The sequence below is a fragment of the Blennius ocellaris genome (genome assembly GCF_963422515.1).
Source record: "Blennius ocellaris genome assembly, chromosome: 18".
Classification (NCBI taxonomy): Eukaryota; Metazoa; Chordata; class Actinopteri; order Blenniiformes; family Blenniidae; genus Blennius; species Blennius ocellaris.
The window spans coordinates 15,475,300-15,487,799 of record NC_137667.1 but is presented as its reverse complement, the minus strand read 5'-3'; the positions used below and the strand labels follow the sequence as shown (position 1 = coordinate 15,487,799).

The window sequence follows — 12,500 nt, the reverse complement described above, 5'->3', positions numbered from 1 at the left end:
ACTTCTATAACAATAACACCAAATCCCAGTGTGAGTTTGAGCAACACATAAACACCGCTCTCACTCGGGGAGACGTCTGCGGTGCGAAAATTAAAGGCCACATGTTCAAAAGTCATGTTGTGAGACACTCAAGAAACCTTCTGGATATTTTGAAGCCTTGTGGGACCAATTTTATAAACCCCATTTGCTACACGTCATCCTGTAAATTGCTACATTGGCCAGCTACGTTAATGGTAGTTAGAAGTTTATTTGGCAGTTCCATCACACAGTGCTCTGCAGCTTAAGATTTTTCCCACAATATTAACATTTCGATGACATATCAGATGTCATTAAACATCACACTAACCAATCTGTTTATTTTAGTCACCCATAATCCACAGCAATTTTCTGATTGGAGGACTTTCCAAACTGTTTTTCTTTTGTTTAGATTTTTTTTTTCTAAACAAAAAAGAAAACGTATTGCCAAGAAGAAAAGGGAACTCTGATTGACATGAGCTTCCACTGTTTACACTGTTTACACAAACACTTGATAAACCTTTCACGCAAAAATATGGACTTGTCTACCTACTTCAAAATGTAACTGTTCAGTCTTTACAGTGATAATGTTCACATGAATATTCTCAGTGGACTTAACTCTTACCATTGCAATACAATGCATGCGTCAACCTCACTATTTTCATTGTGACAAAATATACACAATTTATTTTTGAAACAAATAAGAAATGACACAAACATACAAATAGAAAGAACTATTGTGGAGAGCAGTGGCATGAAATTGTATGGCGCTGTATATCCTCAATAAATCTTGGTCCATTTTTCTGATTTACTGAAGTTGAACAATGAAAGGGATTTTGAAAAAGTGGGATAATAATAATATCAATATGTCCCCTAAGGGACCGGTATGTTCTAAAAACAAGTTTTACAACAAAATTTACATGTTTGACCGACACAATATTAAATGTTTTAGGTGCACTCCATGGTTTTGTCTCTCTATTCCCATACATGGAGGGGGAAACGGTCACGGTTGAAATGCAGTACAATCTATTGTAAAGCCTCAGAAACGAATACCTTAAAGAATAACTTCTTATTGGTTTAACAAAAGTGTCTTTTACAAATGTGTTTTTCTTTTGTCTGTTCAGTTGTTTTCAGGGATAAGTGGATTTATGTGCAGAAAGGGAGCACAAAAGAAGTGAGTGCTTAAGTCCTGTTGATCCTTTTCACATGAGGGTTATATTTTCTGCAGACGATCTTGTTAGTTCTTTCATAAACAACCTGTACTTCATTTAACATGTTTTGAATTTCACCACCAGCGACATGGATACTGCACACTTGGCGAAGCTCTGAACAGGTTAGACTTTTCGAGTGCCATTCAGGACCTGAGGCGGTTCAACTACGTCGCAAAGGTGAGTGATGTGGATCACAGATTGTCTGTTGAATGATCCGAACAAGTAACTCAGCCATGTACTTTCTCCCTCTGTCTGTTACCTGCAGCTTTTTCAGCTAATAGCCCAGTCTCAGCTGACCTCTTTAAGTGGAGCTGCACAGAAAAACTACTTCAACATCTTGGAGAAGATTGTGCGAAAGGGTAAGGGTTTTTTTTGAGTAGCAGCTCAGTTGATAGCACAGAGAGCTACTCAAGTGTGAAATAAAAGAATCATTGCAGCAGCACTTGATTTTCATGATTTTCTGTGGCTGATTTATTTATTTTAATTTTGCATTTAGTCTTAGAGGATCACTACAACCCTCGCCTTGTCAAGGAGCTCCTGCAGGATCTGAACTCAACGCTGCACAGTCTGACCGTCCATGTCGGCAGGTGTGTCCTCGTGGGCAACGTCAACATCTGGCTGTGCCGCCTCGAAACCATCGTCAAATGGCAGCAGGAGCTCAACAACATGCAGATCCCCATGGTAGAGCGCAAGCTGGTGTTTCTTTTTACTAATGATTGGAACTGATCCAAAGACTCAAAGGCACCTCCAGGTCCAATTTGGTCTGCCTGTGTCATTCTGCCATTTTCAAAGCTCAGTAGGCCGCAGAAGACAGCGTCATGACCACGCATGCTGTGAATATATATCTCTGAACTTTGTGCTGCATTGACAGCTCTTCTGGTCGTGTGACTTGACAATCCCACTGTATTCAGTGAGTGGGGACACTAAAAATATCATGTAGAACTTACCATCTATTGTACATTTCCATATGAATTGCTATTAGCTTATATGTTTTCTATTAAGTTCATTATCTTGCAGCCCTAATAGTTTTGTGTGTGTGTGTTTTTTGTCCTTATTTCCTCAGCAAATGTGCACTGGGATGACATTAAGTGACTTGCCACTGCACATGCAGAATAAGATCCTCTACAAGTTATCCGACGCCTGTGACATCATTAACCTTGGACAGGCCACGCCGACACTACACATCCTCAGCGAGAACATGACGCTGTGGAAGAAGCTCTGTCACTTCCATTTCTCAGACAGACCGGTGAGAGAGCAACACCCTCAATTATCAGAGTTGAATTAACACTTTGTCAGTGTGAAATTGTTATTATTAACAACAGGGCAAATTAACATCCTGACTTATGGACTTCAAAGAGACTTCTTTCTCTCAAGGGGATTGTGGATCTCGCATCATCCACTAGATGGCAGAGTTGCCTGAGTTTATTGACAGCACAGCTGTGGATTCGAGTTTCTTCCTCTTCTTCACACACACTTCACAAAATCAGGATTTATAATGAGAAATAGTTTTTAATTATATGTAATTATTTTCAACTTTAAATTGCATTTAAATTGTGCGTGCGTGTGTGTGTGTGTGTGTGTGTGTGTGTGTGTGTGTGTGTGTGTGTGTGTGTGTGTGTGTGTGTGTGTGTGTGTGTGTGTGTGTGTGTGTGTGTGTGTGTGTATATACAGTTCTGTAGGAATTTGGTCTTGCCCAAGAGTGACAGCGTGGACTGGAAGCTGATGTATTTCACCCTGCAGAAGCACTACCCCATGAAGGAGCAGTATGGTGACACGTTGCACTTCTGCAAACACTGTAGCATCCTCTTCTGGAAGGTAAATACCATCGTATTTACAGAAGTTCAGCATTATGTTGGTGGATGATGCTCCTTGGTCACTTTAGGACGAGGACAAGTTGAACTGGTCGGGTTAGGTTTGCAGTCAGTTAAAGATAAAGCTTGAATACTGCACATATCAGACCCAGGGCATTGATATCTATATTATTTATTTTTTACCATAACATTCCTTCAATTGTATTTCCTTTCCTAAAAAGACAAGGTGTCTTTGATTATCATTTGACAGATTCAGAAAATGTGCAGAGGACAATTCAGTCTAATCACAAAGCCAAAAAAGTTGCTTTGTAACTAAACCCTACTATATTTTTACTTATTTCGTAAGTCCAGCTTGCTGGATTGAACTGATCACATGTATGCAAACACATAAGGGTCACTGGTAATCTCTGTGGTCTTCAATACAATGGATTTTTTGGGGGGCCATGTGATCATACATGTATACGAAGCAGTCAAAGGTCAAACAAATCACATGTTTGCTTTCAGTCACGCATGAGGACTGATCATTAGCTAGATGTGAGATGGGTATTGTGTATTCACAATTTTAGGGAATATCCTCATTTTAGGATTTCACCTGACAAAAAAAAGGTTGTTTTTCTAAAAGGTTTTTCTCCTAGTATATTTTCCCTTTCCTTGTGTCCTATTTACTGTCCAGGAGCTTGTAACCCTCCTCGACTGGGTCCCAGTGTTCTTTAACCTTTGCGTTCTCTGCGCCCCTCTCCCTGCCTGCTTCCTGTCCCTCCTGGTCCCCTTCTCCTTGATTTCCTTAAGGATCGCCATCTGGCTTTGTTATTCAAGGTACTTTGTGTCCCATCATGCCTTTCTGTCCCCTCTTGTGGCATGCCAATGATCATGCATATTACATCTATCTCCATGTCCTGAGCGCCATCTTGCATTGTTCCATTTCACTTGAGGTCATTGTTTTTTTACCAGGTGTTTAGCAAACAGTGACATTCTTTCCACTGATTTCTTCTCACTTGACCAACTTGTTTTCATTAGACCATAAATTCTTCTCAGTGTTGAATTGTTTAATGTAAATATTTAGACAAACGTCTCAGCCTGCGTGTCAATATCAACAATTAACATGCATCAACTATTTGTGAATCATCTCTGTTTGAAATCCTTCCCAAGATCTTAGTGATGACGAGCTTCTCTCAAACAAGTAACATGTTTAGTCTCTCCTGAACCTTTTCAGGATCAGATCAGACTCAACCTCGCCTTTTATCCCATAACACTCTTTTTTTTTTTTAACTCACTTTCTCCAGGCCACGTGTTGAACACAATGTGATGAGAATCTTAAACTCGCAACAGTTTATGGGAACATTTATTATTACCGTGTAACCGTTGCAATGCCTCTACCTGCAAATTTCTACCACAAGTACATAAGAAATATATGCCTCCACATAGAATTATGACTCAAATTTGATAGGAAATATTCAGGCTTTCCAATTGTATAAGATTAATTGCTGAGAAGCATTGTTAGAAAAAGTACAAATATACCAAACAAAAATAAGTTTGTTCATTTCCAGAAAAGACTGCATACATTAACCAGCCATTAGGAAATGGTTAAGTCATAACTTAACAAAGTGGGATGCGTCCTGGTCTCTTTTATTTCTAATAATGTGACGGTTTGTTCTCTTCCAGGACTTTGGTCACCCCTGCACAGCCAACGATCCAGACAGCTGTCTGATGCCCATTTCTCCGCAGCACTTTATCGACCTCTTCCAGTTCTGACCTCCTCACGCTGCCTGTCAGCCCAGACGTCCGTTTACCTTCGCTCCCACGTCGAGAGCGCCTATGAGACCTTGATGTAGTTGTTTACCCAAACGCAAAGGGCTTGGACTGAAACAACTAGTTTTTTTGTAATGTCTTTACCTCTTTACGCACAAGTATTTTCATGAGACGTCAGAAAGCTTAAATGTGTATGTTTGCTGGTTTTGGGGAATGTTGGTAAAATATAGTGGGAGCTTTTTTCTTTTTTTCTTCACAAGTCTTTTGTCTTTATGAGGGAAGAAGTTCCTCCTGACAGGAAAAAAAAAAAAAAAAAAGTGTATGTAAATGCCATATGAATATTATGAAAGGATTTATATGTGGAAAAAAGTTACAGCATGTTTATGGTAAGTAAGTGATGGTAGGTCCCGTGCAATGTGTGTGTGTCTTTTTTTTTTTTTTTTTTAAGGTGAGAGTGACTTTTTACAGTGAGGCAAAGATGACTTGCATTCATCATTTATTCAAATGTGGTTTAACCACTTTTGGCTGTTTGTTTGTTTGTATTTGGAGGCGTTTTAACTGCATGTCCTCGTCGGATCCCGGTCAGCTCTGTTTTTCAAGCTCCGTGTTGTCTTTTGTGAAGTGTCTACGAAACTAAGTTTTTCTACTTTTGTCAAAACTGTCAACTGACAGACAGAGGATATGTAAACTATTATTTATGAAACTTTAAAAAAGAAAAACAACAACTTTTGTATCCTTCGGCCAATTTTTGTAACATTCCTTTATCAGTTAAATACTCATTCATGGTACCTTCATGACTTTTATGGTCCAGAAACTAGTAACATAATAATAAATGTTTCTAAAAACTTGCTTCTATTTTGTATTCATTACTTTGTTTACTGCGGAGATATTTTTTCATATCTGATCTTCACTGAATCTGTCTGAATCTGTAACATTTGAGTTTGATACCAAAACATTGGCAACCTTGAGGGGAACATAAACGAAGCTGATAATTCATGCCACTGCCAATCTGTCCCTGCAAACTAAATCTCTCTGAACATAGTTTTATCATTTAATCCTAATACACTTTAGAAGGTAAAGCTGTAGTCGAATCCTTGAACACAAATTATAAGTCAGACATAATTAATATTCTCTAGAATTGCCTGTATTGTATTGCTGTTTATACTGTCATCTACTGCACTTTATATTGCCTGGTCTTCTGTAAACACGCTACCTCAACATGATAATAGCAAAGGTATGTTGCAAAGAGGAGAAACAAACAGTCATAACAGATCTTTATTCTTAAGAAAGTGCAACCTGGTCTATCGGTGAACATAAAAAGGGCACATTCATCGTGTTTGTGTTCACCTGCAGCTACAAATGAGGCCAGCAAAACAAATTCAATACATAGAATGAAGAGAAGGAACCAGCACACACGACTTGTGTGAACACTTAAGAATATTTGACCAGAATGAAGAGAAGGAACCAGCACACACGACTTGTGTGAACACTTAAGAATATTTGACCTAAAACACAAATCATTATAGAAACTACATTTCGTATTATTCCGATGATATGTACACTGATTTTGGATGAAATCTGCTTTATAGTGAAAAAAAGAAATTCTCCTGCTGGTGAAAGTAACGCCATCCTGAGACAGAGGAGCCCCTGAACCACAGCTGCACAGCAACACGTTGGGTTGACCTACCTGCACATACAGGGTCATTTTAAGGAGCTGAGCAATATGTTATTGTACGTACTGAAACAAGGCACTGCACTGGTAAGTCTTACGGTTTTGAGTCAAAATTTTCCATTGCATAATTTTTTTTTAACATATTCAATACCAAATTTTAATTTTCTTTGCTTCTACTTTAACTTCAAACACAGTTTTGTTGGAGATCAAAATATGTTTCCTAAGCTGTTTCATGATTGCACAGCCCATTAAAGATACATAATGCTGAACTTTCACTCATTGGTCATATTTACTGCTTTTATGATATGGTCCAGGTCATTTATGACCAAGAATATCAGTAAAGTAGTCACAAGCATATTGAAAGCAGCCCATCGAGAGCAGGCAGACTGTGTTTTTAGGTTTTATCGAGATAAAACACCTGTTATCACACATCAACGCAGTGTTTGACATAAGATATGAAAGCACAACTGATCACATCTGAGCATTGATGAACCATTAGGTAGATCAAAAATCCCTCTCAACAGATAAAACTGACCCTCAATACTAATAATTAACATTCATGGGGTCACGTCAGCAACAGTCATGAACTTTCAACGTAAAATAATTATATTTATGGTATTTATACTGCTGTTAAATGTCAAAATGGGATAATTGTGACCCAAACATAGTGCATGGCTAAGACTTTGATTCCATGCTGTAACTGCATAAACAAAAACGGGATGCTCAGTAGCAGGTTTGCATATGAGGGCAACAACATCATTAATTGTCACTCATCTTTTTTTGATTCTTAAATATCTGAATGATAACCCAGTGGACATCACAGTTTAAGAGGTACAGTTGCTCATCACTCAATGTGATTTAGAGTTTTAATGATTCTCTAAAGCTCAACTTGACACTCCTGTCAGCAGCGCTATTGATAAAAATGACGTGTGTCATATTGAGGGACTCGCTACAACATCCACGTTGACACAGTCATTGGTTTCTTCCAGACCTCAGCTACACAAACAGGCATATTTTTGGTTCAGATCGTCAGCCTCGTTATTGATAGTAATGGGGGAAGTCAGGAGGGGGTCCAGACTATACTATTTGAACCCCTCCCAGGCACTCTCGGACACAATCCCTCTGCTCATCCTGCTGATGCCAGCCAGCTTGACCTTGGCTCGTGCCGTCCACCTGACGGCGGCTGCTGAATCATTGGAGTCCGTCAGGTTAGCGTAGCGGGAGGAGTCTTCCTCGAGACCTCCGCCCCCCCACGCGGGAAGTTCCAACGGGACGCTTAGAGGGTCAGGCAAAGACACTGCTAAGTCCCCTTTCTGGTTCTTCTCCACCAGGGGGTCGTCAGTCACAGTCTCTGTTAAGTCCTCCAACTGGGGGGGCTCCCAGCCCTCCATCTTCTCCAGTTTTTTGGCAGGTGAGATTTGCCTCATGGTCATAGTGACACTCTCCCAGAAACAGAGGCCCTTTTCTGGCTTGTCTTTCTTCTCCTTCTCCTTCTCCTTCTCTTCGTCCTTGATTTTCTTGTGAGACCTTTATAGAAACAAAGAGCAGGAGAGAGGCACAAACTTAACACTGGGTGTTCACAGCCGGTCATTTATTAGGAGCTGACAGAACCACTCAGAACTTTAAACAGGACTGACTGGGTGGGGAACCAACATCTTAACTCTGAAGACTGAAGCTTGCCCCATACGAGGGAAACATCAGAATTCCCGGTTGTTTGTCACAGCAAGGAGATTAATTAAGCTTTTCCTCCGTGTACATGCTGTACTTCCTCAAGGGGCTTTAGAGTTACGAACAGCTCACAGCTGAAGCTCAGACGAGCATATAAACAAATACAAGTGGTTAGATTCCACTCCATTATTTCTACTGTAAGTCAAGAGAATAAATGTTTTGACTTCACACACTTCACCACGAATGGCAATAGAGGGCATCCCATTTAACAAGGCCTGAACTACCACTTCACTGGTTAGAGGCTATTAATAATTTCAACAACCTTGTACCTTACATCAAGAACAAAGCTCCTCAAGCCCAAACTGCTCATGCTGAATCAGAAAGGGCTTTCACTGTAAAGGTTGAGCCAAGTCAAACATGTGGATCACCCGATCTGCTGAAACAGGCCATTCAAGATGTGTATGTACATACCTTATTTATACCTGTTTATGGCTCAATTAGTTTTCCAAACAGAGAGACTGATTTTTTAACAACATACTATTATATAGTGCTTTTCACACAACCAGCATTTACATAGTTATGCTTCTTTTAGCTTCTAAATATAAGTCAATGCTGTTTTTCTCTACCAACTCCTAAATTCCCAGTTGCACTGGATTATAACAACTCGCTGAAGATACAAAAATGCCAGAAAATAGACAAATGATCCACAATTAAAATTTTTAATGACATTAAATTGAAAGAGGAATTTCTTTTTTGAACTCAGAGCAGAGTTTAGGTCAATATTTGTGCTTTTCAGGCTCTTCTCAGAACATTCTCTTAACAGTACCGTGACAATGTTGTGGAGTTTAGGTGCCCCTTTGCAATGGATGCATGAATGGTGAGATGATTCAGAATTTTGGGGCAAATTAATATATGGGGTGTTTTCATAGTTCAGGGGAAAGGCTTATAACAAATACCTGGCTTTTATCTGGTAAAGTAGGAACTCAAACACAGTGCATCATGGGTAAATTATGATGCATTATTTCAAATTGATTAAAAAAGTTTAAAAGTGTTGACCTTGTCGAATGACAGTTGGCTTTTATTTGCTCAAACTGCCATCGTGTCAAATACATTGATTAAAAAAAAAAAAAACTGTTTAAAACCATGTCTGTAGAGCAATATTTTGTTGTGATAAGGTTTTTAATTATGTTTAACCTCACCCTCTGCGGTCAGCCAGCTTCACTCCAGTCAACAAGAAGTGCTCGTCATCTTTAGAGGAGAACATCTTCTTGTCCCTCCTCTCTTTCTTGGACATGATCTTCTTGACCTTGGCCTCCTGACAGAAAGTCAACAGAGAAGAGAGCATTAGATTTTAAATTGCAGTTGTGAAATGATTTCTATCATCAGCTTAATGTTCTTATCACTGATGCCTGGTTGTGAATGATTTATGCTCCAGGAGGTCAGTACTCCACCAAGGCAGCTTCACAGGAATTCAGAAAATGTTGGCAGTTTTGTTGAAGGTCAGAAAGAAATGTTTCTGCAATCATAATCAACATTAAAAGGCTCATTTCTTTATTTTCTCCTGGCTTGAGTCAATGCTTGTTAAAGATGCAGCTTGGCTATGATGTGTTGTGAGACAAAAAGCCTCACTTTAGCAATTTCTCCTTAAGAACATTACTGTCAAAGCACAAATATATATGAGCACACTGCAAACGGACACATTATAGATTAACACTGTAGATATTCACAAGCCTACAAATGTTACACTGACGTAACACTAATGCTGAACTCAACTTAACAACTTAACATCATTATTTCCATCAGAAGCACCAAGTGAGAGGACCACATGTAAAACCATTAAATCTGTGCAAAATTCAATAACCTGGAATCTTTTTTTTTTTTTTAGACCTCTATGAATTGTATTTTTGCATCAGGAGTTCATTCTATAAAGGTTCTAGCGGACAAGATTATCAATAAAATCCATACATATTGGAGAAATTATATATATATGACTGGAGGGAGGGAAAAAAAGTGTATTTGTGGAAAAAAACTTTGAAATATTGAGTCAATGTTTAAATACTTAGATGAGTCTGTTGACTCAACGTTATGTGTCTATGTATGATCCATCTCATGTAGCCACCAGTTTAATATTCTACACATTAGGGTTAGGGTTAGGGTTATTCAAGTAGCTTCAGACAATATACCTCAAACGGTTAATCAAAAAACAAATAATCTCAAAATAATGATTTGCAATCAGATTCAAGGTTAACATAAATCAATAATATTGTGGTAATAGGAGTCTCCCTAACCAGTCCATGGCAAGAAGGAAGATTTTCTGTAATAATTGTTCTTTATTGCTACAAATATTTCCATCCCGGAAAACTGTCTCGTTGCGGTTTACGTTCTGGAGTAGCACGGACTTGGCTGCAGTGTTTGACACATTCCAGTGGGAGACTTCACTCCCTATGAAACTTTCAGTCTCTCCCATCACATCAGAATTCCTTCCTGCACTCACAGCTTTACACCGGGTCCAGATACGGCCTTCCGCAGTGATTATAGAAAAAGGTTTTGGCTTCCTTTCTCTCCTGGGAAGAATTCCCAATGTCAACCATCAAGGTTATAACATTTACTCCTACTCACATCCGTGCCTGTCCTTACTTCATTCTAATCCTTAGTGTGCGAGGCAATATTTGATTAAGAGGTTTAACTCTGGTGAACTGCTCGCTTTGTTTCAATTTTTCTGCCTATGAAGGAGCTCAGTTCAAATCTTTGTGTGTGCAGCACACAATGCAGATCTGTCCGGGAGCCACCGCAGCACCTACAACAAGCAAACAACGGGCCGCGTATGAAAGCAGTCGCTTCTCAAGCCAAACAGGAACATATACAATAGGATCTGTCAGCAGATGTGAAACTGAACTTCACAAGTTCACAGTTTACATCAAACATTGACGGAACTGTTTATCCTGCCAATAAATAGACATACACACAATCCACTCAGGAAGTCGTTTGAATTCATATCTTCATCATCTGCTAATCATTTGGAGTGAAATAAAAGAATCCCGTGATTATTCATTGTCACGAATAAGCCTGTGATATATTAAAGCACACGTATAAGATGTTAAAACTCTTTCTTCACTGTTAGTCTTTCTAAATGTATCCCTTTTGCAGATCTTCTTTTCTTTGTGCTGTCAAGTGTAAATGGATCGAATGTACAACAACACTTCATGGTTGATAGAACAGAAACCCGAGATGCCAAAAGAGGAGTCTTTATTTAAGGGTGTGCGTGCATGTGTATGTGCATGTGTGCAGATGAAATCCAGGTGTGTATGTGCACATACAGAGGTTTCTCTATTCATCATTCTCCAAAGCATTAACCTCAAGGCAACTAGATCCATAGCTGCTCAATGACCAGTAATCTCTCCAGCCAAGAAGGTAAACCAAGCAGCTCCGGCTCGCTGCGTTTGGAAGCTTTGCCTACAGTTTCATGTCGAACAACAGAGCTCTTATTGAGCTGTATTCTCCCAGCTGTACCTCCAAGATGGAAACTCAGGGATTCAAGAAGCAATTAAATGAAATGGTTATTGTTGATTTGGAAATTACTCTACAACTGATCATCAAGTTGTAGTGCCCTTAATGATGGTTCAAATCCATTGATCATCTTTGTAAAATACTTCCTATGTAATCTGACGACAGGCTCACAATATGTATTACACTAATAACGAATAAAGAATCTTTATATGTTGTAATTCAACGCATGTAATTGTTCAAACAATATATAGCTGCTATTCCTGCCCTCACAGGAATATTGGCCAATAAATGATATTCAGTCAGGTACAATTGTTCTAACGTTGCTAAAATAAGGCAACAACGAATTTTAAACAGCTGAACTCAGTGATGCATTGTTTGGCCCCATTGTCACACAGCAACAAGACCAAGAGTGGACATCAGGTTGAGTCCTGTGACTGAATGAAGTTTGCATTTTGGCCCTGTGCTTGTGTGGCTTTGTTCCTGTTACTGTTGTTCCTGTTACTGATGTTGTTCCTTTTACTGCACAGCCCAAACAGAAGTTGTTCTGTTAATAGTAGGTATAAATTGGCTATAGGTTTGAATATGTGCTTATTTGATTGTACGTCTCTCTTTGTTGGGGCTGAAATAATCTCTGATCCTGCAACTCTAACATGGACGGAAAGACAGATGGACGAATGGACATGTGTTGTACTAGTAACCAACTGAAATTGGTTACTAGTACAACACATTAAGATTCTTATTCTTTCTCTGGCTCTATTTTGACATCTTACATAACAAGCCTTAGAATTATTTGGTTATTTTTGCTTTGGGCAACAACAGAAACACAACTAAAATAGTTATGGTAAATATGTTATTTTATATCAAAAT

The 12,500-nt window shown here is 39.0% G+C and overlaps 2 protein-coding genes across 2 annotated transcripts in view; one reads left to right on the top strand and one right to left on the bottom strand.

Moving 5' to 3' along the window:
• The window catches only part of fbxo25 (F-box protein 25), a 10,791-nt gene extending 5,238 nt beyond the window's left edge, over window positions 1-5,553 (top strand). Inside the window, exons 3-10 of the mRNA XM_080514192.1 lie at window positions 1-30; window positions 1,140-1,189; window positions 1,311-1,403; window positions 1,492-1,585; window positions 1,723-1,907; window positions 2,290-2,472; window positions 2,898-3,041; window positions 4,700-5,553. The exon at window positions 1-30 is cut by the window's left edge and continues 74 nt beyond it. Coding sequence (XP_080370318.1) covers window positions 1-30; window positions 1,140-1,189; window positions 1,311-1,403; window positions 1,492-1,585; window positions 1,723-1,907; window positions 2,290-2,472; window positions 2,898-3,041; window positions 4,700-4,789 — 869 coding nt within the window. The 3' untranslated portion in view covers window positions 4,790-5,553. The remainder of the gene's footprint in view (window positions 31-1,139; window positions 1,190-1,310; window positions 1,404-1,491; window positions 1,586-1,722; window positions 1,908-2,289; window positions 2,473-2,897; window positions 3,042-4,699) is intronic.
• Window positions 5,554-6,081: 528 nt separating this feature from the next.
• The window catches only part of LOC308142995 (testis development-related protein), a 14,557-nt gene continuing 8,138 nt past the window's right edge, over window positions 6,082-12,500 (bottom strand). Inside the window, exons 3-4 of the mRNA XM_080513630.1 lie at window positions 9,326-9,441; window positions 6,082-7,985 (exon numbers count right to left, since the gene is read on the bottom strand). Of these exons, the coding sequence (XP_080369756.1) occupies window positions 7,541-7,985; window positions 9,326-9,441 (561 nt within the window). The 3' untranslated portion in view covers window positions 6,082-7,540. The remainder of the gene's footprint in view (window positions 7,986-9,325; window positions 9,442-12,500) is intronic.